Source organism: Xenopus laevis, chromosome 1L (assembly GCF_017654675.1).
Source record: "Xenopus laevis strain J_2021 chromosome 1L, Xenopus_laevis_v10.1, whole genome shotgun sequence".
Lineage (NCBI taxonomy): Eukaryota > Metazoa > Chordata > Amphibia > Anura > Pipidae > Xenopus > Xenopus laevis.
In genome coordinates this window covers 129,286,098-129,311,417 of record NC_054371.1, presented here as the reverse complement: position 1 = coordinate 129,311,417, position 25,320 = coordinate 129,286,098, and the positions used below count along the sequence as shown (strand labels likewise).

Below are 25,320 nucleotides of genomic sequence, written 5' to 3'. Positions count from 1 at the left end.
AACATAAAAAATCTAATTCATAAGAGGATCACCAGAAGGCCAAAAATGTTTGAAACTGACAACATCTTTATAAAAGCAACACTTTTACAACATGCTTTTGATCCATCACGTCTTCCTTGGGTACTACCAACTAAATAGCATAAGAAAGATTGAAAAATACTTGGAGAGACTAGAGATGGCCATAGATGCGCAATTAATAATGTACAAAAAAATTTCATACGATATTCTGTGCGTGTATGGTGGGAGATGAGCAGAACGAAATCAGCAGAAGACTTGGATATGGATTGGCTCATCAATTGGGCAGGCCAGAAAATTTTGATCAGGTGCCTTTGAAGGCATACTTAACATAGTCTGTTGTTAGTGCTGAATTGTCACATACAGGTACAATTCTATTGTTTCTACCTGTATATATCTGACGATTCAGCTCTACATGTGTGTGTTGAAATGAACAATCTTTCTGGGTAAGATATTTTCCAGGAAAGATTGTAATTGTTTAGTCTATGGCCACCTTAGGGGCTTAGAAATGTCTTACGAGGGATGTGGATCTTAGTATAGACTACCTGACATTGCAAGAGCCTTGATGGAAATTGAAATTGTCATTCTGTATGTAGTTACCAGTGTCTGTAGCCCTTTTGTAATGCATTTACTTGGACTAAGGGGTATATGGAAATATGGGATTCAAGCACTGTGGGCATACTAACGTAACTCCTGTAATACCCTATAATTTTCTAAAGGTGCAAAATATTTTGAAAATATATTAAAATACAGTATGTTTTGAAAATATTTTAAAATGTATTTTGTATTGGTCTATATTGTGCTTTGGAAAGCCAAATCTATCAGTTTGCATTCATACTGAAATACTTGTTTTAGCAAAATAGATTCTTATCATTTCTCTTTTACTGCAGGATCACAGAGATCAACCAAACATCCTGGTGGAGTCAAGGGTTCCCCAAGAACAGGAAGGAGTTGCTATGGACATTAGACACGGAGAATTAAATGAAACAGCCGGTTTAAAAGAGGTAGGAGAAAAATAACTTAATTTTCTGTATTTGTAAAATACTCTGCTAAATTATTTACACTTGACATATAACTGAAAATATCAAAGAACATTACTAATATAATATAACTTGCAGCATAAAATAAACATGCAATCCTGCAATGAGCATGTGCATGAAATAAAGAAATATTTCAGTATGTCTGTATGATAAAAACATTCTATTTTCCATAAATAATTGTGCATTAATCAAGTCAGTTGTTTAATGCTAACTGCAGTGCCTCTGTGTTCATAATACTCTGAAGAGTACACTGAGATAAATTGCAGTTCTGGCATCCCCTATACTCATAGGGATTTAATATGTATGCCCCATATATATAATCCACATAAGAGCTTGTCTCTCTGTGACGGGTATGTGTTATTATTATATAGGGAATAATATACCCCCTAATGTAAAATATAAGGAGTTCCCTGTTCATATAAAGAAACAAGGTTGAAGGCCAAGTGCTTTTATGCATGTCAGGGAACTCTAAAGTGCCTTTGTTTGTTTTAATACACAAGTCTCAGTGTGGCTCATTTGGTTGGTTGGTTTTGTTTATGCGCTTTGCGCAAAGGATTGGGCATTTATGTTGCGAACTATGCCTTGTTTGTGAGGGGTGTGGCTACAAAGTGCTTGCACTGCGGCCGTCGCAGATTTGCATCTGTATATGCGCAAAACTGCACCCGGGCAAAAGCACCACCATTTTTACGACTGCCTCTTCCTGCCCAGCTGCGCTAGTATATTCACATTTTTGTGTTTCATGTTGCTTGAAAGAGAATTTGATATATGTGTGCAGGGCCATACTGCTAAACTGAGTTCTGGCAAAAACACTAATTAGGGCTGCTTTTGGTGGGGATGTTTGTTAACTCAAAGGTGAACAACCCCTGTAAAGTGCAGGTTAACCACGCCTTCCCCCAACATGTTTATATTAACCAAGGTTCATTTAAGAGTACCAGGTAGGCTAAACACCTTTGCAACCAAACAAATATTAGCACAGACACAAAAACAGATGCGGCACAGTGAATGCAATATGCGTGATATGTAACGCAACTAATTAAAGCAGCGCATTTATACATGCGCACAACTAATCCTTACCTTTGCAGTATCTTTCTGTGTGCACAATTTATTATAAGCATTGTGACAGCTGATATGCAGTTTCACGCGTCGCATCCTGTCTGCATCTTCATGAGCGCACAAATTGCACTTTTAAGGTATCGTGCGCTACATTATTAAATACTCGCATGCGCTGGGCAAATATCAGGCCTCTGCGCTCTTTTTAGCACTGCGTTAATAAATGAGCCCCAGTGTGTCATGAAACAAATGACTTCACAAACACCGATTATAATTGATGACATCACTAAGCATTGTTTTTAAGGATATATGTTACAGGATATTCATATGAAGTTAGATAAAGAGGAATGAAGACTGGGAAGTTGAACTGCACTGTTACCAAAGAGCTGAGTCTTTACTCGGACACCTTAATATCTTAAAAGGCCTCAAAGGATTGCTATTCTTACAAGCACTTTTGAGCCTTTCTAGTGTGCTGGCTGGGATGTAGAATGGAGAATACATGCATGTAGTATGTCTCTGTGTCATGAAAATCATAAATTGTGAATTTTATAGAAGAAATGTATTTAATTAGATCCATATGCCTGTACATTGTGGATTTATTCATTTTTCTCTGAAAACTGAATAGGAAATAAAACAAAACTGGATAGGGAATGAAAGTAAAACAAAAGCACCAAGAGTAGTGTGTAAAATGGACACAAGTTGAAAGAAAGAATGCTCAGGCATCATATTATAATATACTACAGGAATATACACAATTACTTTATATTGAGTTTCCATATCAATTCAGAGGTGAAAGAAAATTAAATAGGCAGAAATAGGCAAAAATTACCTTTCTTGAATATGGGGTAACAATTGGCATTCAGGCTGCCAGCAACTTTTTTACTGATTGGCCCATGCCGTGAAAGGGCTGGGCAAAGCTAGTTTAATAAAGCAGAATCTCTGGCTAGGGTCTTTAAAAGTAAATAAATAGTGATGGGTGAATTTGCGAAACGGCGCCGGCGTCCGTTTTTTGGAAAAAAAACATTTTGACGCCGGCAAATTTTTGCCGCAAATTTTCGCGGGCGTTTCACGAATTTATTCGCTGGTGGCGAATCACGCAAATTCACGTAATTAAATTTGCATCACTATAATTAAATAAAATGCACCCCTAAAAATTCAATATTTAAAAAAACTGGGATTTGCTGTAGCTCTTCTATTTCGATTAAGGACAATAAAAAGTGGAATTCTAAATCATGCAAAATGGCAGCAATATTATAATAGAATACTCTGATTTAAACAGTACTAATCAACAGATTGAATACAAAGGTGCAAAATCGCCAAAAACAAATTTCATCTTCAAGACTCTGAATAGCCAACTCCTCCTGAGTTAAAATGCTAAGTCAGTGGAGCTCTTGAGCAGAATGATAGTCATAAAAAATTATACTTGGCCAGCTGGCTTTAGTTGAATAGCTCTGTTGTGCTAAACTGGTAATAAAGAAATGAAAGCTACAAATCAGAGCATATATCCATATATGATCATTGGGAACTTCATTTCTTTTTAAGCATTAATACAATTATTAGAATCTACTGGGCCCTTTATTCATTAGAGGTGGAAGACATATTGGCAGCCACTACACCAATGATCACAATATAATCCACATGATCCTAATTTCAGCAGTTATCTTTGTTACAGTCTTTTAAGATTAGTAATGTGCCAATTCCAGGATTTGATACAACCTTAATCTTGAGATTAGGGTCAGCTTTTACCCTTGCTGCACATGCTGAGCTAAGTATATCCCCCACTTGGGGTTGTGTAAAAAGGACAACTTTGCTTGGGTCTAGTAATCAATAATAATTAATCATTACCTACCAAGCTATTGACAACAAGGGAATCATGGGGGCTCAGTGAGTAGCGTTGCTGCCTTGCATAGCTGGTGTCTAATTCTAGCCAGGGCACTGTCTCCTTGAGCACTACAAAGAGTTTGAATGTGTCTGCTTGAGTTTCCCCTGGCTCCTCCAGTTTACTCCCACTCACCAAACACATACAGGCAGATTAATTGACCCTTAAAAATGTATGTGAATGTGGTAGGGAGCGTTGACTGTAAGATACACTGGGGCATGAACTGAGTGCTGCGGTACTATATATATACCAAAAAATAAACGTATTTGCAGCTTGAAAATCATTTCTTGCAAAATATTTTGATCAGTTAGATGTTCACAGACATTTGCGTACAAAATGATAGTTATATAATTTGAAATGGAAAATAAACTTAGCAATCCTATAGAAGTATGACTTTAAAGCTGTGCTCCGGAAGTAATGCACCTGATTTGCATCAAAAGTGCAATTGCATTTGTTCTCACGCATCTGAGAGCACCCGCAATTATGTTGGAATGATGCTTAAAAATGCTGTATTAAGAGTATTAAACATGCTGACTTGTATATTTATTATAAAGTATATTTTAGACAATAAAATAAATATTTTATAACGCATAACATACAGTAGAACCAGTTTCCCTTAGCCCGTAATAAATATATACAAGCCTCAGTTTGTCCCATTGCCTCTTTTTGTCAACTTAAAGGGATTGTTCACCTTCAAATTATATTTTATCTTGATGTAGAGAGTGATATTCTGAGACAATTTACAATTGGTTTCATTTTCTAATTAATTGTTTGGTTATTTAGTTTTTTTCGTTGAGCAACTCTCCAGTTTGCATTTTCAACAATCTGGTTGCTAGGGTTAAAATTACCTTAGTAACCATGATTAGGTTTGAATAAGAGCCTGGAATACGACTAGGAGATGACCTGAATACAAAGATGAGTACTAAAAAGTGGCAATAACAATACATTTAGAGCACAGTGTCCCCCATTTGAAAGCTGGAAAGAATCGGAAGAAGAAGGCAGATAATTCAAAAACTACAAAAAAAAAAAAAAAATGAAGTCCAACTGAAAAGTTGCTCGGAATTAACCAATCTATAACATACTAAATATACCCTTGTTTTTGTGGAATATTTGCTGCATAGAATGTTTTTTTCAGACATATTTTGCAGATGATTATTGGGAAAATAATTTGTTCTTATAATGATTCCTTGAACATACAGATAATTATATTTACCCTTTATAATTTACAAAAGCTGCAAGTTCCTTGGGCAAAATCCCATTGAAGACCTCAGTGCTGCACAACAGCATTGCTAATCATTGAGCCCAATGATAACCAATGCAAATATTCTCAGAGCTGGCACTGCTTACAGTTACATGTTTGTAGTTTATAAAAAAGCTTTTTGTGTGCATATTTCAAATATAGTATAGCGTATGCACTACACTCGTTTACATACTGTATTTACTTTATGTTTATATCCTGTATTTAACATCCATTTATCTTTTTCCCATTTTGTAGACTTGGACTGAAACAGCTACTTCCCCGAGCAAGGTCAGTGTTATTACCAATACATTTATGCACTGGGTAATCATAGCAAGAATTAGTAAAAGTAAAATAATATGCACTTTGGATAATGCATGCATGTCAGTATATACACACACAACATTGTAAAACTTTCAATATTAGGGGGTCTAAAATCATAAAAGCATTAAAGAACATTTATTCTTAAAAACCCCTTGGAAAGGAATTGTGGAAGCTGATATAAACAAAGGTACAGTTATTAACACCCTCTCACATACGAACACATACAGTTATTAACTCAATTTTAATAATTCTATTAATTCAACTATAACATATCAGAAAAACTGTTTGCACTAGTACATTGGTATTGTCAGGGTGATGAAGTAGTGAGGGGAGAATATTTTTCTTTAGCATTAATATTTCAGGCAAAAAGGTATTGACAAATGTTATTCAAAAGGAAGTTTTAAACTAGAATTGTGTTTTATATATTGTATATATAAAAAAAATAATCATATTTCAGCTTTCCTGATGGGTTTTCTTTCTTAATCATACATCTACCTAGAGAGCTACATATGAATACAAGTAACACCTAGCATCATTGAGATGTTCATGTAAAATGATGGTTATATTTCATGGCATCCATCAACCTTCTATATGATTTTTTTTAAATGTGAGCTCACTAATCTTAAAAAAAGAACATTTAAGAAATATACTATTAAAGGATTTTGTACCGGCTAGAGAGAATTTGTAGTTGAGCAAAAGCACAGATAAAATGAAGTAATTCTTACTCTTTGATGGCAATAGCATCCTGACTTTTGAATGCATAAGGAAAGATTAACATTAATCTGCTTCCACTGAGGATTTCCTAGGTCTTGTATGTGTGTCACGTGACCACAATTAACTACAATTCCCAGCATCTAGTGACATTCATAGGGTTGCAGTCAACTTGTTTTTTTGTTTTTTTTCACCATGGTTTTGCATAATGGAAATCTTCAGTGCATATGTATTTTTCCAAGTAATTCTATTCTGAAAGGTACTTAAGTGCATACATGCTCAAATACAGGGAATCAAACATGTGCCACAAATTGTGAGCTATTTGCCAAACCAAATGCAATATTGCGTGCATGTTTGAGCTTTGTGTACACGTTATGGTGGACATAATTTAGCTGGTATTTGAAATTATGCAAAATTCTTTGGTGAAAATGATGCATTGTGGATAAAAAAAGTGGTGATTTGCACCAAAGTTTTGCACCTCATTCATAAATATGCCTTCATATGTATGTGCCTGTGTAGGTATTAGGCATGTAGCAGAAACACAGTCTGAAGGTATATTGCCCCCCTAATCTGCTAGTGGTTTAACAGCAGTTGAATTGACAGAGGTTGCATAACCAAGACAAAAATACTGCTAATGGATCTGCAACATCCTTTAGGTGGGAGATCCCAAATTGGAAGCAACATCCAAGGGGTTGGTGAGCAACATGTTTCTCACAAGCCACTGGTTGGGGATCATTGCTTTAGATACTGCCTACAATTTTAATCAAATGCCTTCTAAGATGGTCTGGCAGTTGTAGTTTAAGCAATAGCATAACTGGCCTAGGTTAGCAGAAAAGATCATGGATTAGCATCATATAAACTGCTGAAATTTTAGCTTTTATTGGCTGCCAGAAAGTGTTGGACGATCTGTAGGATTCTGCAGATAAATGACCTAGATGGAAAAGTAAGGAACAGGACTGTGATCTGAATGCTCAATGCTAAATGAAACTGCAGTCTATTAGCTTGAAAGTGTTAGGATGCTTATTAAAAAAGGCATAACACTCTTTTCAAACTAAATATTAGTATCAATATTAGTAGATGTGCATTACAGTATATATATATATATATAAATATATATATATATATATATATATATATATATATATATATATATATATATATATATATATATATATATATATATATATTAAGGTTCTACATAGGCAAAAAATAAAGGTAATGAAAGAAAATCCTTGTTTCTGTATTTAGGCAGGTGAGTGCAACTACCTAGGAGAAGGCTCTGTGTCTCCATCACACCTTTCTGGTTGGAGTGGTAATACAAAAAAACAGGAACACTTCTTAAGACAATTTTATATTTTTGTTGTTAGATGTGTCCTTATAGGTGCATCAAATTATATTGGAGATGGGGCACAAAAATAAGATCAAATAAGCTTATGTAGAACAGAAGGTCTTTTGTTCTTTTCACACTTAAGTGTGAATTATAATTGTTTTTCAGAGCTTATAATAATGCTGGGAAATATCTGTATAACGCAGGGTGCAAGAGTATATAGTTCATTGTACTCAAAAACAATTAGAGGATAAACACATGAATATTGCAAAAGACGGAGACTCATCAATAAACTTCATGGTATAATTCATGCTACAGTATAGCTACATTATAGCTTTAAGCTTTTGAGATTTCTCAGTATCCTTCATGTAATCAGTAGATCTTTGTCCTCATTCTGTAGGGGGTAGATATTTAGTCTGCTTGCATCTGCAATTCAACACTTGTATCACGCAGCATTTGATTAATCATCATCTTCTTTTGACACTTGCACATTCATTTTTAGTTCAGTTAGATACATATAGATCTGGGCTGAGAAAAGTGGAGATTTTAGTAAAAATGTGTCATTACATTACATTATTACATAAACTATTCAGTTAGAAATTACTACTGAGTTCAACCATGACCAATTCTCAATTTTTTACTGCACATAAATTATAGGTACTAAAACTGAGTAACGGAGTGACAGATATAAATTTATCATACAAATTCACTTTCCACATTTTAATAACAATTGTCTTCCTGCTATGATCCCAATCTTCACACCATACCCATGGTGAAGTCTGGTGGTATTAACATCAAGTTGAAGGGCTGCTTTTAATCTGGGACTGGGTGTCTTGATAAAATAGAAGGAAGAATGGATGGATCAATATACAGGGAAATACTACTCACTGAACCCTAGGATAAAGTTCATCTTTCAGCAGGACAATTATCCCGAACACAAGGCCAAAGTAACATTGGAGTTGTACTACCATGGGCCAGTCAATACACAAGGATTATATGATTTACAAATCTGCATGAAAGTGGTTTGGATGAGGGCTGGGCCAAAAATGTTAATTTATATCTGGTGAATCTGACATATCTACAATAGCTACCAAATGTTCCAACAACTTTTCATCATTGAATCTCAGTCCCACCCACTGGGTTTTTTATGCGGCTCTCGCAATATGTCCCAGCTCAGCCTTAAATACTATAGAGCCTACTGATCCCACTTGCCTGAATTACCTAATGTCTAATTAGTATTTATGCCTTAGTGCCATTTCTGCACATATCAGTTCACTCTCAACATTTCAAAGTTCCGAGCCTTCTTGTGAATTCTACTGTTCTTCTTCACTTCTCCAGCCAATTGAATTACAACCTAATCAGTTATTAGGCAGGATGGCATCATGGCACATAGGATAGGAAAATGCAAAGTGCAGAAAAAGGAGCAGAAATATCAAAACAGAATGCAAGTGTAAGAAATATGCAGACTTGTAACAGGAAAAAAATCCATTGTTGATTCACTTGACCTTAAAGCAGACCCTGAGATTAAAAATCTATAATGTAATCTATAAAAGTACTTTTCAACATGAATTCCTTTTTAATGAAAACATCCATACCAGTTGAAAAAAGTCCTTAATATTTTCAGCTGTCAATCATACATTGCCTGCCCCCCTTCTATGCCTCAAGCATAGAGGTGAATCAACCAATTACTTTCACTTTCCATTCTGCACTTTGTAGATGTCACTGCGAACTTCACCCCTCCCTGCTTACTGTTTATAATTATGTAGGCTGTGTATGGGCATGGACATCAGGCTCCCCATTCTGGTACACTTGCCTTAATAGCAGGCTTTACATCCCTGCTTGCTGTGAATTTCAAGATTAAAGGAAACAAGATTTAAATAATTTATATAGAATAAGTGAAGCTTATTTTGCTTGACAAACACAACAGGAAATATTTTGGAACAATTTTTTTAGGGTGACGGGTCCCCTTTAATGTTATACATAACTATCCTCAAGGGTCAGGCTTATTGTTTAATAAAGTCCTATATTCACCTCTGCATACGTAAATAGATGATCAAACTGTACATTGCAAAACAGAGAGATTTAAGCATGTAAAACCTCACAATGTAACATGTTTTCATCATTTAAAGCACTAGCTTCTTATTTATGTAAAAAAAACGAATTGTCATTTGAATCTTTTTTTTTAAATGATTCCATTTTTAATGTTCGTTTTCAGACAAAGCCACGTTTACAAAGAGGTGGTAGCTCGGCCTCTCTGCATAATAGTTTGATGAGGAACAGCATTTTCCAGCTAATGATACACACATTGGATCCTCTTTCCGAAGGTAATCTCTCCTTAATTTTGAATTTTTTTTTCTTTTAATGTCCATGTTTGTTATTTCTAGCCAAACAAAGGCTTTCTTTTTAAGACCTGAAATCAGGTTGACCTAGTGATGCTTATTTTTTAAACAATGCAACAGATAAAAAGTGATCATATTAATGCTGATGCACGCTCTTTTATATTTTAGGACTTTAACGCTTCCCTGCTTTCCTGATTTCTGCTTTATTCATAGCCTCTGGGTGTTCTGTGTGCAGACCTGCCACGTTCTTCTCTTCACACATGGAGTATTTATATTACACCCTATACTTATGCTAGAGCAGCCCAGCTGAATTCATGTGAATATCTGGCAAGGGAGAAATTGCTTAAGGCAAATAGAAGCAGCCACAATTGCTAAAAGCACACAAGCAAAGCTTAATCAGCATTAAAAATAGATTGCTGTTCCTAGTATTTTTGAACACTAGGTTATTGAAGACTTGGTAAATCCCTTAAAAATTAGTATGTATTTATGGGCATCAAATATGTTTGTGCACTATCAATCTTAAACTCTATATTTACTAAAGAATGCTGCAGAGAACCATAGCCTCTTGTGTATGGGCTGTAATAATCTGCTGGTTTCCCTGTCCTGACTTTGCACAGTATGGGTGTTAGGAACAACAAGTTTAGTCTTGTTTTATACTTTGTACAGGGCCTCTTGTTGAATGCTATTTCTGCTCTGTAATATTAAAACCTATTGTGGAAAAAGTAATAAGAGTGTTGTAGAATAATCCATTAGGTTAACATCCAAAGTTTAGTTTATGATGTGGTCAGGCTAGAGGGACACTGGGAAAAAACCTGGTGGGTCATGGCCCCGCCAATGCAAACACACTCACGTGCACACCCGAGCCCTATGAAGTAATAGACCCGGTGCTCGGACCCTAGGAAGTCGGCACTTCCGCAATACGACAGGAACGAAGAAAACAGGTACCGGCACACAGGTGCGATTCAAGTAGGGGACTTGACCCATACGTGTTTATTAAGTCGACACATGGCCCCGCCAACCCAGATGAGCTCCTTCTTCTGGCCCAGGACATTGTGCACTTATCCCCCATCCCTATAGTAATTGCAAGTAGAGGTACGTGTGATATGTGGTGTACAGGAGGGCGTGGGGGTGAGCATAGGCCGCAGCTAGGGTGGGGGAACTGGGGGGCTCTGAGGTGACAGCCCCAGTGGGCCCCGTACACCCCAGTCTGACACTGGATGTGGCGCACAACATGTTTCAGACCTCCATCAATGCTTTCTCAGAGATGTATTGTGTCTGAACATTGTAGTAGACAATACTACAGTGTATGTCAGTTCATTTAATGATTTTAAAAAAAGATTACTTTGGAAGTGGGTTAGGGGCAAATATTCATGAAAAAAAAATGAAAATAATAAAATAAAAAAATAAAATAAAATAATAAAAGTAGGTACAGGAGTGTATGATAAAAGGACTGTTTACATAAAGAGGAGAAGAGACAATCACTACTGAGTGGCAACCAATCACCCATTAGCTTTCACCAGTATTTGATCTGAGTGACATCAGCATTACAGGTCAAGACATTACCAGCACTAAATCAGCTTAATAAACACGATAACTGGATAACTGACCCTAATACTTGCAGGCAGCTATAATGGAATCTCACAGGCTTGATTTTTGTGCTTATATTTATAAATATATGTATGTATATATATATATATATATATATATATATATATATATATATATATATATATATATATATAAATATATAGTCCATTGGGTGGCACACCACTTATCTGTTTAGTACCCAGGTGCACGGTAAAAAAACATGTAGCATTCAAAAAGACCAGCAACACTAGGGGGCAGATTTACTAAGGGTTGAAGTGAATTCGATGGAATTTTTTAAGTAAAAAAATTTGAAATTCTACGTAATTTTTGGATACTTCGACCATCGAATAGGATACTACGACTTCGAATTTACTTCGACTTGAAGTAAAAATCGTTCGAACATTCGACCATTCGATAATCGAAGTACTGTCTCTTTAAAAAAACTTCGACTTCAATACTTCACCAAGTTAAACCTGCCGAAGTGCTATGTTAGCCTATGGGGAACTTCTACAACCATTTTCTAAGTCTTTACACATCGAATAAAAATCGATCGATTCGAAGCATTTAATCGTTCGATCTAACAATTTTTATTCGATCGGAATATTGCCAAATTTGCTGTAAAAACTTCGAATTCGATATTCAAATTCAAAGTTTTTTCATTCGATGGTCGAATTTCGAAGTTTTTTGTACTTCGAAATTCGACCCTAGGATTTCAGTGAAAAAAAGCTAAATGTTGTATTTGACTGTATAAGAACTCATAAATACAACATTTTGCTTGTTTCACTGAAATTTCCGTGTGTGTGTGTGTATATATATATATACATATATATATATATATATATATATATATATATATATATATATTTGGAATAATGTACACCCCTTGTCAAATATAAGGATATTAGAAGTCATTAAATAGTCAAAGCTGGAAAGGGAGTGCTTTTTCACAGATGATGTGGCAACCTGTGATATCCTTACATTTTATATTGGTTTATATTATAGTTTTATTCTTGCAGTACACAGTGTTTAATGAGTTATCCAAAAGTAATCCAAACATGACTTATATGTGATGCCATTATTTACATAATAATTACCATAATTGGGTACATCATGCTGGAATTACTGAATGAAAAGATCTGACTGCAGTTAGTAGATGACTAAATAAAATGAGCTTTAATAATATATGTTATTTATTTTCAATTTTGTCAATATACCTGTAACACCATTCAAATTATAGAATTAGTTTACATAAAGCAACAGATAGGCACAGGTGATTGAAGGTGTTACATAGGAGGTTATATTGTAGCTAAATATTTATATATATGTAGCAGAGAGTATTGACAATATCAGTGTTATGTATGTCATACAAACATCCATCCATCTTTGAATCTGCTCTGGTGGGATGGAACTCATCTGGTAGGAGGAAATTCATAAAAATGTAATGTTTCAGTTTATTGTTTGGGCCCTAAGCTTAGGTAATTGACAGCTGCACAGAGCATGTGCTGGGAATTAGCAGAACACTAGGTTCATCTCCAGAGACACAGATCTCCACACCCCAAAACATAATTGTCAGCATTATGACTTCTTAATGTTTTCGTTTTTTTCATTAGGAGCAGTACTTATGCTGCTGTAGAATTTTGCTTATGCTCCCCTCTATTTCATCTACCTGGTTGCATCTAATTTCCCATTTACCACTTATAATTATGGCCCTGACATTGATTACCAGTTGACAGATGGTGAATAGTGCCAGAATACAAAACTTCAGCAGGATGTACTTATGGTACTGAAAACTGATCTCTATTGCTTTCATATTTCTTTGCACCCTTGATTTTCCCTTTCTATGGCAATTACTGTTAATAAGAAATGTAAGTAATCAATGCATTTTAATATGGTCTTACAATGAATTTAAGTTGTACTTTTGCCCCAGTTCCAGGTTTAATATGCAAAAGCAAATGTTGATCAATATGTGCATTTGCAGGATCTTGCCAGACTGAGAATGAGAAAATATGTGCCATAGCATTTAAAATATTAAGCAGAAATGGTATGGGTGTGTCAAATGTTCATCCATTATTGTAAAGCATTAAGCAGGGTATGGACCCTGAGCAGTATAAACCATTTATTTAAGCTTTTACAGAATCTGAATTGCCATTCTGCAGACATAGCAGATTTGTCTATTACAGCATAGCAGCAAGATGTATTAAAATATTTGTATTTTATTTGATATAAGCTGCTTTAAGCTGAGTTGCAAGATCTTTTAAGGCATCCTGTATTAAAATATGTACATTTACGCCGGGCTAACTGACTGACTGACTGCCCATCTTATAAAAGGGCATGGATGTTGTGCCTGGAACTCTCACATTTAAGAGTTTGAATTCAGAAATATTTTTTTTCAGCTATAGGGACTTTCATATTGATGCTGGCATTATTCATTGGGAATAATGTGTTTATATATAGAATGAAAACAGCTGACTTCCATCCATTTAGAAGACGATTATTTAAGAGTGTGCCAACAGTACTGATAAAATATTTAATTTCCCAACAGGGGTAATATCCTGATAAGTAGCATCTAACTGATTATGCCAGCCCAACTATAAATTGCTGCATTGTCAAATAAAAGAAGGGAATGAATTATACATGACTAAAGTTTACATTAGTAGCTTACAAACTGAGCTCATTCACCCCAGGTGTTCTGCTCAACCCAGGTTATCCTTTTCAGTTGTGTTGACTGACCTTTCTACTACACCTTCCACTGCTCTAGCCTAGAAATGAAAAATTAATCATTCCAGTTCCTATTTTTGATATTGTGTTTATAATTGGCTAAGCATTTGTGAGCACTCCCTGCAGAGCAAGAGCAGCGTGAAAAATAAGGCACCAGGTACAATTGTTAAAGCGGAAAAATACACCCCGATTTAACATAATCTCAATCAGCTATTGTAGTTTGGCAGGATACTAGGGATGTAGGTAAATGCTTGTTACAAGCAAATAACTTCCCCAGTCTTCAATAGAAGGCAGAATCATCCTGTCCCTGCCCAACAATGATATGTATGCTTTAATGACTATGGGACTTTGAGAAAGGCAAGGTAGCTAGCCGAAACGTCAGTCACATTTTTAATAAATTAAGACTTTTTCTCCTCTATAAGACCTGTGAGTACAGCCTAATTTTAATAATAATTTAACATAATATACACCCAGATAAACAAACTCTTGGACCAAACAAAACAGGACGTTTTCACTGCACAAAATACTCTTCTCCATTTTGCTCTCCTTCGCTCCCTGTTTTATATTTTTCCTGTTCCCCAGGTATACTCACTTATATACTTTTATATATTGTATACATTCCTGCCTCCAGTTTCCTTCTTATCTTACTCATGTGAATTTTTCTTACCCTTTTTAGCCTGTTCTTTTCTGCCCCTAGTCATCCATACATCTTCTATTTTCTCTTGTGTTTTGTGCATTGTCATTCAATTCCCCTGTTTTAATTTTTCCTCCCCTCTGTCTTCTACCTTGGCTTTTAATTCTTCAGCCTGTCTCCTTTTTCATCTCTCCCTTTTCCCCTGCCCCATGCATTCCCATGCTTATGTTGATCGCACTGGCGCTGAAAAGAAGAGTGAGTGCAATAGCTGATATTCGGGAGATGGGACACTCAGTTACAGGCACAGTGAATTGGCCTGTACACATTTCTCTTGCTTCTCCTGATCTGGTGGTGATGTTTTATGTGTCACGGGGTCAGGCACCAGGTCAGGGACTGAAAGTGTATTCTAACTTGCTACTTTACTTGCTAAAAAGCTGTTTGTACTCTTTGGATTGCAATGTCTCTCCCCTGGGATTCTGGGGTAGGTTGAGATTGTGGCATGCAGGAGAACAGAGCGGGAGAGTTGCATGTGAGGTACAAAATTTGGAGAGGGGCCTATTTGGGGATGTCCATGGATAGAGGTGGTTATCTTGGTGAAGATCTGATCAATTGGCTGGTTACTATGGGCCACATCACTGATGATGTTTGTCTCCAATATTATCACTTGAATTGGTAATTGGGGAGGGTTGTTGTTGCCGATAATGCTCCAAACATGTAGGAGCCTATTTATCATTCTTTGTAAAACAATTAACACCTGAAAAATGGTGTCAAATAAATGATGCATTTATTAAGGTGTGTGTTTTATTTTACGGTGTCCAAACATCACTTCAGACACCTTGCATAACCCAATTAAATTAATGGGAAAAATTCAAGCAGCAAGTTGCTTCTGGTTACACTGGATTTTTACACAGATGTACGCGATCACTGAAAATCAATACACAGCTTTATAAATACACCTTTTTACACAGTGATATATATTGATGTATGTTTTGTCGCTGTTTTTTACATGACATGATAAATAGGCCTGTAGTGTGTTTTCACTGCTTCAATAAATTATTCAGCTGAGCTGTTACTTCTATTTTGGTTTATTACTATGACAAAGAGTACTTTACAGACACCCTTGGAATAGCAGTCATACTTTCTGTAAGTAAGGGAAGCCTGTGACTTTGCTGCATAGCTTAGCTCTTGACTTGCTAAAAATGTGCCTATTTTAGAACAACAGAGAATATGCTGGATTCCTCTCCATCTTCACTTAACGCAAACATCAGCCTTGGAAATATGCCTATGCTCCAGATTTGGAATACTAAAATGTGTTGAGCTTTAGGCTGAGTGTATGTTTTCCTGCATGACTGGGGTCAGTTTTGACACTGGAATTACAGCGGGACCTCAATTTTACATCCCACATTCTACAGTTATTCTGTGGTCCCATAATTTACATAATGTTTTTACAGATTATTATCCTGATGTTCTCCAAAATGATTGTCTTCTGTGAATGTTATTATAAGTGAAAGGAAGAGGTGTAAAACATTAACCAGATGTATATTTTGCCATGGTTCTGTCGGTAAATAGTCAATTCCAAATAGTGTGCACCTCATAAAGTCATGGACAAATCACTTATTACTTTACATTGTGCATGTAACTGTCAATAAGGTCTGAAGCTTGATAAAAGGTCAATGTAGACCTGAAACATTGTTCTGTTGGTCTGTGCCAAACCAATAAATGAAGGCATTTTAACCATTTAAAGATGTTTGTTTTACAGTGCTGTCCAGAAATCCAATGTTGATGAGGCCTTGCACATGCCCCCTCATAGTGTGATATTAATACTGCAATGCCTAACCCATATTGAATTTTAAAGTAAAACTGTGTGTTAATCTTTTGAGTAATTGAAGAATAAGTTGCTTTAACACAGTTCCATTTTCACAGGTTGTACACATTTTTTTCCTGGTCCCCTGAAAAACATAAAATATTGGTTCTACTGTATTACTGGATTTGTACTACAGTAGTTCTTAGGGTAAATGTAATAAATTGTCTTAAGTCAATCAGCAGGTAGATTTTACTGGTCAACTGTTTGAAAAGAAATACCTTTTTGGGATTTTATAGGCATTATATTACTCCTATTATTTACTGTAGGTTTTGTTTTGTTGGAAGCTGTGTTTAGTGGCAGACGTACTTTGCAATCATGAGGGTTGATGGAGTCAATATTGGGGCTGCTGCCTCCAGCCCCTTGTGCCAGGGGTCTGTGTGGTCATAACTGGGTGTTGCTAGGGTACTCCAGGACGTTTTCACAAATGTGGCAGTTTCCAGTAGAACTTGTATAATAACATTGCAGATTTCACGGAGCATCAGGCAGCTTAGATCATAAAATCCTCATTTTATAAGAAATTTTATACAATACATCACCCGCAGTAGTGGATCATACCCCATTGCTTGACACCACGAAATGCTGCCTGGTGCTCTGTGAAATCTACAGTGTTGTTATACAAGTTCGTCTAGATCCAGAGGCGTGATCATGTGTCGGCACAGGGAGCTTGTTTGTCCCTTGGCGTGGAAGTGAGTGCTCTCCCCTTCAGTTCTGTTTTTGCAGTTTTGCAGTAGGTAATATTGCTAGACAATGCAGTGTTTGCTCCTAGCATACTGATAATTATAGTGATGTGGTGCAATGTGCAGTCGTGGCACATTTGAGCTCAGTAGGGCGTTTGTATTCTAGTTGCTAGGCTTTTTCGATATTTTCATATGTAAGGAAGGCTATCATCTGACAGTATCATGTGTGGAATTTACTTATGCTACGGATATTTTTTGCTTTGCGACACAAACACAGATCTTTTAGAATGTTATAGTCGACCAACAAATGGAGAAATGCAGGTTGGATGTTTCTCATCCATTACAAAAATGTAAAAGTCATTGCCCAGCCAACCCTTGTGAACTACAATTCCCAGCATGCCTGTTCTGCTGGAAAATTGCATTTTCAGTGGCTAGAGAGGCAACCCTTAAGATTTTTTCCATTTCAGGAGAACTGCTGTCATTTCCTTATTTCCTCCAGATCAATATTTTTTTTAGAATCAGATCTAAAATTAAAGCATATGGAAATTAACCAGTGTTGCATTTATTGTGAATCAGTAAAAAAAGAAACACATTTAAACACACTAACAGAAGAATTGACAAGCAAATTTTAATTCTGTCTTTAAATGGACTTTCTGGTCTTTTTGCATAAACACAGACATGCAGAAGTGGCTTCCTTTGATGGAATTGCCTTATGTCTATAAAGCAGAAATGTCTCCTCCTGTGGAGAGCTTGGCGATCTGAAATTGCTTCTGACAAAGGCTCGTTCCATGGCTCTTAATATCTGGGGACAAGTGATTAGAAGTATGAATAGCACAGTATGTTCTGTAGCACTTGCAGTATTTGCTGGAAAAGCAATTTTTTAGTCCACTGAATATCTTTTAATAAACTTTCACTTTAACCTTTATAAAGGCATTTTAAAATTTGCTTTTTATAAAGTATGTTCAAAAAAAGTATTTGCTGTCTTCTGATTATTTTATAAATGTTTACTTATACTGTAATAAATTGAAGAACTGGCCCTACCTCTCCTAGCACTTTAAGCTTTTAGCCCATAACCCCTTCCACAATGCCTATCCTTTTTGGGCCCTGGAAATAATTCATATGAGAAAACTCAACTAGGAAGGTAGAATATATGTTTATCACATTATCATTCATAATATGTTTTGGCTGATAATTCTTTCATATTTCCATTTTTGGGAGTCATTCAGTCTGTTGGAAATATTTGTTTAGACCAAGGAAAAATCAAATGTAAAAAAATCTTTTTATTCAAAAATAATTAGGGGGGAAATTAAGTAAAAATTAAGTACAACATACAAACTGTTTATTGCAGTGCTGGGGTTCCAACATGAGCCCTTTTTCCAATAAATAAATTCTCCTTGTGGCTACTATAAAATGTTATATAACATTATAGCAAAATAATAAACATAAATTCTTGGGTTTTTTTTATCACATTTTTATTTGTATTGCTCCTTCAGCAGGGTTACCTCTAAGTATTTTAATTTTGAGGCATATTTATTAATGGTTGTGGTTTTTGAAGCCACAACTAAACTCACGTTCTTTAAAACCACGAATGTCATGACCTTTATTAAAAGATCCAATAAAAAAAATAAGAACATAAAATTACGCTGAAAGAGCTGAAAAAAATAAGGATAAAAATCGGAAAACTTCTGAAAGTCCAAATTGATTTCAAATAGTCCAATAGGATCGGTGCAGTTCCCATTGACTTCTATAGGACCTCGACAATGTTTACGTGGCAAAGTTTAGTTTTACACTTAATAAAACTCAAATTTTGGTGGTGGATTGGTGGAAAAAAATTCCATTGTTAGTAATTCAGCCCCATAATTACTTGGCAATAAAAGCATATCTGTGTAGCATTGGTGCCCTTTAATATATTTGTCCAGGATAGCTTCAATTTTTGTCTACCATTAAAATTGTGTTTTCTCCCTGAAGCTGTAGGTAGTGACTTGGAGTTCGTTGTCATTTACAATTCTTCTACAACTTTTTTCAACAAGCTGGGTTTGTTGTATTTTTGATCAATTCCATAAAAGACAAAAAAGGAAACCATTTGAATAATGCACCACCTTACCCTTCCGAAGGCCAACAAGGGCAGAAAAAGCTTGGCTAAAACATAACTTTTATTAATAATAAACTAAAAAGTTCACGGAGAAGGGAGAAGTTCACAGTGAAGGGAGACTGGATTGTAAAGTTTGTCAGGTAAGGAGGATGGCAAAGAAAGGCAAATCATCACATTAAAATACAGTGGTTATATGGGTAAGGGAATGGTTTACCAAGGTTAAAGGGCATCTGCCCAAACTCCCAATAGAAGCCACTTGTGCAATCAGAACCCCCACCCAACAAGAGATCCAATAGGCTAAATATATGAATCAAAAAGTGTTTGTTGTATTTTTGCAAAAAAATTGGTGGTGCTACGGGGGAAACATAAGACCTAACAACAATCAATTCCGAAGTATTTTTTTGGGTACTTCGACCATCAAATAGGCTACTACGACCTTCGACTTCGATTCGAACGATTCGAACTAAAAATCGTTCGACTATACGACCATTCGATGGTCAAAGTACTGTCTCTTTAAAAAAAACTTTGACTACAACCTGTCTTTACTGATCCTTAACTTCTCACTTGACTCTTGCTGGCCCTTTCTGCAGCCTGAGGTACTCTGTGCCATATATATATACATAATATGCTGTACTCCAGTGTGGTCCCAGCGCATATCTCTTTGCTGCCACTTTTATCTGTAGTTCTGAACAACCCTGTATATTCTGATCTGCTGTCAAGTTTACCCCAGTCTGGTGCCCAGTGATAAGGGCGGTGCAGCTCCGTGATGCAAGCATAGACAAGCCCAGAACTGGCATATGACCTCTTGATACCAGGGATTCCCTGGGAATCTCACATGGGACATCAGCACACAGATGGACATGGCTTTAGTGAGAAATAGAAACCTTTAAAGCTCATTGATGCCAACGCACTCAACCAGTTCATTGTGGTCTCAGTGCTGCTGGTCACCCTGTCCATGGTAGGTACTCTCTTGCAGAGACACTGGTTGTATTACCAAAGGTCCTAAACATATTATGAAACTTCGACCGGTCATAGTATACAATATATACATATTCTATATTATCTTTTAAGTATTATCACAGCCTAATATATTATCGATTTGAGTTATTCATCTCTTTTGTATTGACGTCTACCTCCCGCAATGTGTTCAATCAACACCTGTTTACCTCATTTTATCACTGGAACAGTAACTACATAAAAGTTGTATCATGGATGGATTTAAAAAAAATAATAAATCTGGAAGGCGTCCAGCAAGTCAAGCTGCAGTAGGTATTCTAGTAGTAAAAATAGCAATATTTTAATTTAAAAATGAAAGGCTTGTTATTAATGATGTTTTGAAATAGCAACTGAAATGCTCTTAAAAAACAAAACGTTGCTACAATAACTTCATAAGGCAGCAGATTTTGCCTAATGATGAAATCACCGCAGTAAGCCTGTTTTTTTTTTTAAACCACCTTTGTATTAAATATTATAGGATAAATCATCCTTTTACTGTGTCAACTCTTAGATAATCTGCACATGGTACAGCTATGGAATTACCTATCCAGAAACCTGTTCTCCAGAAGGCTCCAAATTACAGGCAATTTCTCACTGAGTACATTTTAAGCAATTTTTTTTTAATTATTTAGATTCTCTCTGTAATAATAAAACAGTACCTTGTACTTGATCAAAACGAAGCTGCATAAATCTATATTGGTAGCCAAACAATCCTATTTGTTTAATGTGCAAATAATTCTTATTAAATTTAATTTATGGTGATCCAAATTACAGAAGACCCCTTGTCCAGAGAACCCCAGGTCCTGAGCATTCTGGGTAATAAATCCTATACCTGTATTATGTTTAGATATTATTGCTAAACTTTCTCCATCGTATTAGAATTGAGTAGTACTTGCCTTTGACATCAGCAGTCACATGTCCATCTGTTGTAAAAAATGGTATTACGCCAGCCTGTTTTTTTTCCAGTGAAGCAAATTATTTTTGTCATGCAGGTCTGCTACCAGATATGAGAAAATGCTTCAAATATTATGTACAATTATTTTAATTAGAATTTTCTACAGCAATGTTTAAATGTTTATAAAACAAACAATAGATGGAGATGCAAAATAAGGCAGTAGTGTTTTCACATGACTTACTATTGGACATGTAACATCTGTAGTGACTATAAAAAAGATCCTTGATTCTAAGCTCCACCACACATACCCACCACAACTCCATATCCAAAATCTTTGTGCTATTTTGCTAAATGCTACAACTTATAAAACATTGGTGAGCCAAAATAGAAGATGCATTACAAATGAAATGTTAAACATGTCACAATTCTCCTAAAAAAATTCAGTTTCAACTATTATGGTAATATATAACTTGCACCACTTTCTATCAAAATGTAAGCTGTCTCCAGTGTTGCTTCTTTAGACAAGTTGCTGTATATAAATGGAATAAAAAGCAACACTAATAAAAAAAAATCTGCATCTAAAATCAGCACACTGGCTTAATAAGAAAAAGTCACAATTATGTTACATGGCATATTTTTGTCAAACCTGTATTTTACTTCCAGTAAATTTTTTTCTGGTCCCTTACCCTTCTGTTTCTTTACTGTAATGTTGTAGAGATTGGAGCATATGGAAAACTAAAATATTATGACACTATGACTGAAGAAGGTAAGACTCTTTGGCAATACCGCACTCACCCTAGCATTCTGTTTGTTTATAAAAAGTATTTTTATTTTGCACTTCTGTAGTTTTGTATTTTATTTTCTTTTTTTTTTTTCATGCTTGCATGATTCACCAAGAGCTGCAGACATTTTGTGTCATTTTACTTGTAATTGTATCTGGTTTTCTTTTAAGACAGGTTTCATAATAATGATTTAAATGTGATACGGTAACTCCGTGTTGAGTCTGCTTGGCTATTATACACAAGCTCTGTGTTATGTTTTATGCATATCCAGAAAGGTTGCATGTATAATGAAGTGGTTATTATTTGTATTCATGGTATGCAAAGTATTGTACTGATTATTTCTATTGTATTGCCATTTGGGAAAGACAATGCTGATTAGTAATTACAGTGAAGAGCATAGTTTATTGCTTGTTTGGATTCCTGCACTTTTCATTTGAAATTTTGCCAAATAACTAATATGTTCAGCGAAAACTAAATCTGCATTTAGATCATAGGGGGTGTTTAGTATTCCCCTGGGCATCAATGCAAGAGCACTAAAGGGTGCAAGAGCTCAACCATGAGCACACTTTTGCCCAGAGGATTGGATGAGCTGTGCATAGGGTAGGTGGTAAGGACAGGTCCCCATTGCAAACTGAATTTTCAAATTTTAACTTGCATGAGTCTAGTGATGTGTGACCACTGGTTGGGCTGGTTCAGGTAGAAATTTGGCCAACCACTGCAAGTTGGGGTTGGGTGCAGGTCAGACTGGAGAAGTACACTCCTCCACTTCTCCTGAACAGTCACTTTATTGGAACTAAAGGTTGCACAGAAGTAGCATACAGAGCGAGAAGATGTGGGTACAGGTCCTACAATGGCAATATTTTGCGGGTTAAGGTTTTGCAGGTTAGGGTCGGGTGTGGGTTGAGGTCTTGCAGGTTAGTTTTTCCTGATCTGTACATCACTATGTGAGTCAATGATGCACAAGTTAGGGGGTGCCTAAATGCCTCACCCACACCCACCCAGAGTGCTGAAGGCAAGGGGTATAGATGCAGTTCTCTGTACAGCAACAGCAGTACAGCAAGGGGATAGTGCAACAAAATGACTGATTTTGCATTTTGCACACTGTCTCCCCACTTTGAAAATGTGGAGCATAGAGACCTGTGCCCACCCTGATAAATACAGCCCTGCTGTATTCATGAGGGATGAGCAGGGGGAAGTATGTAAGCTTTCTCCCTCCCAACCCTATGTCATTAAAACAACAAAAACCGAGAAGAAAACTTACAGCGTATTTTTTACAACATTTTCTCCCAACATTTTTAACATGGAGTAAAACTCAGTGTAAAATTCTTCCCTCTGCCCTCAGCTCTGCATTGTTTCACCCAATCTCCATTCACCCCCATTTTAGGTGCAGTATGGACTAATTAGCATATTCATGTGGATTAGCAGCCTACCGTATTGTCAGGGTACAAGCCCTGTTTTCTGTCTAATCAGAAATGAAAATTTCTTGTTTATAAATTAGAATAAAGTATATTTTATAAGTAGTTTATTGCCAACATTAAATAGGTGACAACAATGTGTGCTTACCTCACATTTGCATTATCTTGCTATGCTTTGATAGTTATTTTGAGAAAATATACCATATAGATTTTTACTTAAAGGGGAACTATCGCGAAAATGAAAATTTACTATGAGCTTCATTATACTGAAATAAGAAGTTCCCCATATTGATCTTTAAAAGAGGTAGGAATCTCTTCTCTGAAAGGCCCAATCATTAGCACAAGGCACAAGACCCTTGATAAATGTGCCACCCAGTCTTATATAAACATTAGCACCACCTGTTAGGAAACCTAACACAACATGGGACAAGTATAAAATGACAATATAAACCAATCCAGTAGACAGGAGAAGAAAATATATATTATAATTTATAATATACATTTTCAGTGAAAACTTGGAAAATTAATTACAGCAAATCTAACTATAGCCTGATTACATTTGATACCTTTTAGAGAAACAATCTAAGGGGACAATTTCTTCCAATATATTCAAAAAGGTTAGAGGTCTTTTCCCCATTCATATTATATCGTTTTAATGCATAATATGGATGTGCAACCCACAACCATTGGGGATGCTAGTTTTCCCAAAAGTTCTGTATATAAAATCATAAGAGTATGTAGTACATATGTCACATTTTCAGATGTTTATGGATGTCCTGAATTGTCCCATGCATGAAAGAATTGGGCCATCCAATACGGAAATGTGTGTTTTGACAATCTTTTTTTTTTATCCAGCCATCCAGTAATCAAATACCTTGCTTACCACAGTGCAGTGAGATGAATGTTTATAAAAATAGAAATAGAAATATCAGTCAACGCTGTTGTGTTCCACCATAGACTACACCATAGAAAGCCCTTGACATTTCTCAAGCACTCTATTGTGTATGGGTCACAGTGGAGTTATAAAAAAAACATCCATAATATGATATAAAATAAACATCATAATATTTTGTTACCTGGATGCAATTTATAGTCCAAAAGAAAAATGAGCTTTAAAGGATAAATTCTTTCTCTCTGTCTGTGCTACTGTATATTGTAACAGTTATTCCCTGTACCTATTTTGGGCATCACTTGCTGCCATCCTTCAGTGCTGTGTAGGGGAATTAATGAACATGCAATTAGAGATAGGGTTTATTTTTCTTCCTGCTCATTCTGATCAAATCCATCTTTCAAAAAAATAAAGAATTTGCAAAAAAATCATGGGCACAAATTACAATTTAAAGCAAGTTCGGGATATAATAATTAATAATTTATTAAAATATGGCCATGTTTATGATCATGGGTACAACTTTGCACCAGTGCAGTGACCCATAGTAAGCAAGCTATGATGCAAGTATCAGAAGTTAACGAAGGTGTGATCCTGTAAGTAAATTCCCATCCAATATTACTTTTACCAAATCATTTGAAAAACCAAGGATAGTCTGAAAAATGCAATCTGCAGTGTGTGGTTTGTTCCAATCTAATACCTAGGTGGATATTTTCTAAAACTCGGTTTTTCTGTTGAAGGTTTTAAAGGGGAAAACTTGAATATTTAGAGGAAAAGACTCTAATTTTCCGAGAGTTTTCAAGATTTATTATACCTTGAAGTGATTAAAATCCTCAAACCTGCTGAAGTCAT

At 35.8% G+C, this 25,320-nt stretch overlaps 1 protein-coding gene across 4 annotated transcripts in view; it reads left to right on the top strand.

Annotated features, from left to right (window-relative positions):
- The window catches only part of LOC108695376 (sodium/potassium/calcium exchanger 2), a 130,418-nt gene that overhangs the window by 72,704 nt on the left and 32,394 nt on the right, over nt 1–25,320 (top strand). For 3 of the 4 annotated variants that reach the window (XM_041563630.1, XM_041563625.1, XM_018223854.2), the window contains 4 exons: nt 906–1,019; nt 5,480–5,512; nt 9,799–9,907; nt 22,101–22,151. In XM_041563630.1, the coding sequence (XP_041419564.1) occupies nt 906–1,019; nt 5,480–5,512; nt 9,799–9,907; nt 22,101–22,151 (307 nt within the window). The remainder of the gene's footprint in view (nt 1–905; nt 1,020–5,479; nt 5,513–9,798; nt 9,908–22,100; nt 22,152–25,320) is intronic. The other variant, XM_041563637.1, reaches the window with a different exon arrangement.